At 42.0% G+C, this 5654-nt stretch overlaps 1 protein-coding gene across 1 annotated transcript; it reads right to left on the bottom strand.

Moving 5' to 3' along the window:
* Positions 1–656: 656 nt before the first annotated feature.
* LOC123185347 (protein C2-DOMAIN ABA-RELATED 5-like) lies at positions 657–1552 on the bottom strand. The gene is made up of 2 exons (XM_044597243.1): positions 1200–1552; positions 657–1092 (listed from the first exon to the last, which is right to left on the bottom strand). The coding sequence occupies exons 1-2, from the start codon at positions 1413–1415 to the stop codon at positions 796–798; spliced, it is 513 nt and encodes a 170-aa protein (XP_044453178.1). The 5' UTR covers positions 1416–1552; the 3' UTR covers positions 657–795.
* Between the last annotated feature and the right edge of the window lie 4102 nt (positions 1553–5654).

Below are 5654 nucleotides of genomic sequence, written 5' to 3'. Positions count from 1 at the left end.
CCTCTGGATATTTATATTGTGTGCACACTGATATTTGTGCGGCATGAGGTAATTATTAGTAACACATGAATATTTGAATCTAACTTTTCTTATTATGATTATTATTTACTTTTTAAAAAATAACGTGTGTAACATGAGCCACTGGCTGCAGCCCATTTATGGATAGAAGAGTTTTAGTTAAAATACATTTAGAATGAGAGGCCGTCTTAGTTATCAAATCATATTCTATGTTGTGCCTAGTGCGACCAGCTCACAAGCAGTAGGTTGCTGGTTCAAGTCCCTTCCGGCACATTTTTCATATGAATTTTGCTGACAGGCAGGCCCACTAATCATAGAGATAGATAGTATCAAGTAATTATGTTTTGTAGATATAAGTGGGCCCCATGTCATGTCAGTGCCACATCAGCCATATACGGTGCCATATCGACGCACTTTACGTCTATAGACCAGATTAGCACCGTATTTGCACGTTCGTGCCAAGTTTTAGAACCAATTAAGTAAACGTCCATGGCAAGTTAAAGCACCGCTGGTGTATTTACCTCTTCTTTCTTTGTGTTAGAGAGGCCTTAGTATTAACATGATAGGTATGGTATGAATCGATCAATAACCGGATAAAAAATACGCCCCGAAGAACACATGAAAATTGACGCTGTGCATGCATGCATGACTAAATGTAGAAATTGACACAAACTTAACATGGATCGACCATCCAGCAAAACATGGATGCATGACGAAATTAATCAACACAAAATAAACATGGGTCAGTCATTGAGCTGCCATGTAATTAAGGATCGATCATAATGATGGTATTTTGACCCATCGGAGCTGGAGGTGGATGATGCCGGTGGCGACGTTCCTGAGCTTGAGCAGCGCGTCCTGCACCACCTGCCCTTCCTCCCACACGATGCTGCTCTCATCCGCCAGGCAGCAGCTCCCTCCGGCGCCGCCACGGTGAGGCCGCACAGTGCGCACCACGGTGCCGCTCCGGATGTCCTCCAGGTCCATCCGGGCCATCTGCAGCAGCGGCTCCAGGTCCACCTCCGCGTCCCCCATCTTATCGTCCTTGCTGAACTTGTCCTTGTCGAACACCTCCTGCGTACATATCCATGCGCAAGTACGTTAGGATTCACGTAACTAAGTTGTATGCATGCAGCATGCGGCGAAAACATCTATATGACCATTCAACTTCTTCGACTTACTATCTTGATCGATGTTGTTGGATTCGTGACGGCGAGGGTGAGATCCTTGTTCCAGACCGGGTTCACCGTCTTCTTGATGACGTTCGTCATCACCTTCTGGTTGTCCAGCTCAAGCACGACGTAGGGGTCGCTGCCGTTGGCATCACAGTTCACGAGGTTGATCCCTCGCAGCACCCGCACGCTCAGCATCCCCGGCGGCACCGGCTCCGACGTCATCTCGATTGCTCTATTGCTAATTGTCGTTGTTGATCTGATCTTGGAATGTGTGCACGCCAATTCTCGTTTGTTCTTGTTAGAGGCACAAAATGATCACCAAAATGATGTGGGAATGTAGACATGCATGGCATGCTAGCCTCTGGTGTAATGATTCGTTGGCCGTGTCTTGTGAAACTTTGTGTTATTTGTACTCTGCTATTTTAGGACGCTTTTCGTGCATCTGCAAAAATCTAGCACTTCCGAGTCCTCACGTCACATTGTTGTGCCGAAAATGCCACATCAACATTCTGGTGTGTCGTGGTTGCGGTTGTGACCTACTCCCTTCGTTCGGTGAAGAGTGTACATTTGGCTTCAAATTTGTTCATAAAAGAGTGTACATCTATTTTTCCAATACACTTTAAGTAGAAAAAAAAATTCTTCTCTCTCACCACACGGTAATCAAGACCAAAAACATTGTACACATAGTCTTCTTAATTTCTAGAGATAATATCACCGGAAATCATAGAACTTGCACTCTATGTTCAGTTTGATGTTAGAATTATGAAAATACGAAATTGCAGTCACTTAATTTGACTCAAGCGTGCACATATGGTCACAAAATACATATGTAGGCGTATTCGTGTTTATGGCCCACCTGTCAGTGAGTGAAAACTCTTGGATGACGCATTTTTGCATAAAACATCCTTGTATTTTTTTCGGGAAAAAGGAAAGAACTGCAATGATTTTTTCCACTAAGTTCCCTCACATTTTTTGTAATTCACAGAAAAATGAACCACAGTACTGAGCAGCATAGCAAATCAATATGTATTGAACGATGGCCCACAATGTTATTTCAGAATAAAAATTAACACAAAAAAATTGTAGAAGCCAGGTCTCGTATCCACACGACCAGAGCCTAGAAAATAAGCCGCGCTAGCCACTAAAACGTGCAAAATTTACATGTTGAATATGCATGCCAAGAAAAATGTACTAGAATAAAGGCGCTCGTGAAGCTGGAATGGCCTATGGCCAGTGCACCCCATTTTGCACTTGTTCTTTTTTTTGGAAATTTGTATATAGCATGTAATTATAATTTCAGCAATAAAAATAATCTTCAGATAATCGCCTGTTATAAATATTGTACATACAAACTAAATAATCTACTTTTAAAATTCTCCCTCTATTATTTAAAAAATATTTATACAATTAAAGTAATATTTATGAATTATAAAAAAATTATAAATAAAAATGTTCATAATTTAGAATTTAAACTTTTCATATGAATATTCATTTGTGTATAATATATAAATTATAATTTTTTAAATATAAGTCATGAGTAAAAATTATACACAAGTGAATAGTGAAAATTCTTAGTAAATGTTTTTACTCATCTTTAGTATGTTGAAATATAAGCTGTGAATGTATAACTTTTAATGAATTTATTAGACGTACTTATTTAATAAACTATTTAATATCCATATTTTTATATAATACACAGGTATATAATTAAAATTTTCTATTAGAATAATCATTGTCTATATGTATAGTATTTTTAACACACAAGTATTTGAACAAAAAAAATTTACTTACATTTTTTCTAGGAAATATAAAAAAATTGTAAGGGAATCGTGCAAAAATGCGTCGCTATGATTGGCTTTTGCCGGGAATAATAAAATACAAAGGTGTTTTGTGCAAAAATGCTTTGATCTAGAGCCCTCACTTACTGATAGGTAGGTCCATACACATGGATACGCCTGCATAGGTATTTTGTGACTGTATGTGCACGCTTGAGTTAAGTTAAGTGACTGTAATTCCGTATTTTCAAAGTTCTAGGACCAAACTGAACGTCGAGCGCAAGTTGTGTGACTCCCTGTGATATTACCTCTAATTTCTATATGCACTTAGCTCATTGGGGGTTGTGTAATTAAAGATGAAAGAGATGGTGACTTATACCTTTCCAATGCATTTTTTACTCCACACCATAATTTGCTCTAAAGTTTCTAGATGCATACTTTTCACCGGACGGAGGAAATATTGTGCTACATTGCGTCTATTCAGGAACCCTTCTACCAACATTTTCAAGTACTAGTGGTCATGCTCCTGTGGCCAAGAAGACTGAGGCCCTTGTGTATAGCAACCTGGGCATGGTTCAGAATGGAGAGGACATCACCGAGCTCGCTCTGGACAACTTAGCAAGTAATTCAAGAATCACCTCCTTGACGACGTGATCGGAGCATGAGGGCTCTGTTCAAGATCGACGATGCCAATATCAATGCAGCTCGACAGTGGTTAGAATGCGCTCGACCACGTCGACACGAAAGCTGCCTGATGCTATTGATTAGGGTTATGTTGTTGTTATGTTAATGCTTCACCAAGGGTTATGCGGGGAGCTAGTCCCGTGCTGTCGAGCCATGTGTGGCTGTTTGTAGGCTGTTTAAGCAAGCCTTTAGCTACTCAATTAGTGCAAGTTTGTACTCTTGCTACGTTTCAACTCTGGCTGATGATCCGTGTGCTAAGGATCACTTTGTGTCCAAATGATAAAACAACCTGTCAATTTTCTCTACTGGAATGTACAAGGGCCGAAGTACCCTGATCGGCATGCAACGGTCAACGAAACCATCTCTACATCCTCCTATCAAATTGTTTGTCTTCAAGAAAGAAAATTGGATCAGATCGACCAATTCAATGCCGTGTTCCCAAGAGGTATCAGACTCTGCAATTTCGCGTAAAGGCCGACGACCGGCACCAAAGAGGGTCCGCTCATGCTACGGGACGACCATGTTGTGGATATCACCGGCATCACCGCTGCCACATATCACCTTATAGCAATGGTCCATGTCAAGGCTTGAGTCATCCATTTTAAAATTACTTTGGTCTATGGACCGACCACCTCTTCTCTGAAAGAGACTTTCTTCACTAACATCGCAAGCCAAAAACCACCCAATGGAGACTATGGCTGGCCTTGGGCAACTTTTACCAAATTTACCATGCCCGTGATAAGAACAAGCATAACGTCAATAGAAGGAGGATAAATTGGTTCCGCGCCACACTCCATGAGTGCGATCTCAAGGAGATCCATCTTCAGAATAGGCGGTTCACATGGAGTAATGAGAGAAATAACGCGACCATGTGCAAGCTCGAGTCCTTCTCCTGCAATGCCGAATGGGACTTGCAGTTTAGCACCCACATTCTACATGCACTCTCATATTTGTTATCTGGCCACTGTCCACTACTACTCGCTGGCGACAAAGGGCCTCATAGGCGTTGTTCCTTCAAGTTCGAGAATTTATGGGATTCCCTTCCGGGGTTTAACGACGTGGTTGCCAATGGTTGGAATGAGTACAATGAGCATACAAAACCCCGCCGGGTGTTGCACCACAAACTAAAGCAGAGTGGTATTAGGCTCTCGGAGTGGAGTAGAGGTTTATTCTCAATGGCTAAAATCATGCACCGTGCTGCCCTCTTGGTCATCCTTCACCTCGAAATGGCCCAAGACTCACGACAACTTTCTAATGACGAGATAGACCTCTGCTCCATGCTCAAGTGGAGAGCTATCGCCCTGGCGATCCTTGAGAGGGATAAGAAAAAGAAATGTGTGAGAATTTCCAATCTCAAAGTGGGAGACGCAAACACAATTTTTTTTCCATAGCCTAGTTAATGCACGCAAGCGCAAAAACCACATCCATCGTATCAAACACAACCCTTGTTGGGTCACCGAGCATTCTCAAAAGGAAGATGTTGTCCATGATTACTTCTTAATGGTCATGGGTAAAAGGCACCATGGCAACCACATACTTCAACTAGGAGGGGCTAAACCTTGACGCCCGTGATGAATTGGACAACCTCGCAGACCCCATCTCTAAGGAGAAGGTGCGTGAGGCCATCAACCAAATGCCCAATGACAGGGCATATGACCCGGATGGTTTCACCGGCCTTTTCTTCAAAAGATGTTGGGACATAATCAAGCATGATGTTATGAAGGCCATCTTTCTCTTCAGAAGCCCCCACACGACCAACCTACACTGGATCAACTCCTCAATATCGTTCTACTCCCAAAGAAGGATGGGGCCGAGGAAATTTCTGATTACCGCCCAACTAGCCTCAAACACACTATCACCAAGATCATTGCCAAGGTTCTCGCCATCTGTCTTAGCCACCACATGCTGCACCTTGTCTCCAACGCTTAAAGTGCTTTCATAAAGACAAGAAGTATCCATGACAATTTCATGTATGTGAGGAATCTTGCATGGAGGCTCCAAA

The sequence above is a fragment of the Triticum aestivum genome, chromosome 2A (assembly GCF_018294505.1).
Source record: "Triticum aestivum cultivar Chinese Spring chromosome 2A, IWGSC CS RefSeq v2.1, whole genome shotgun sequence".
NCBI classification, from domain to species: Eukaryota; Viridiplantae; Streptophyta; class Magnoliopsida; order Poales; family Poaceae; genus Triticum; species Triticum aestivum.
The sequence above is the reverse complement of the archived record's forward strand: the minus strand, read 5'-3'. Positions and strand labels throughout refer to the sequence as shown.

Excerpts from the sequence above, each read along its gene's own strand:
- LOC123185347 (XM_044597243.1), bottom strand. The coding sequence starts at position 1,415 with ATGACGTCGGAGCCGGTGCCGCCGGGGATGCTGAGCGTGCGGGTGCTG. Across the intron at positions 1,093-1,199 it reads CAACAACATCGATCAAGATA|GAGGTGTTCGACAAGGACAA; the intron begins GTAAGTCGAAGA and ends ATATGTACGCAG.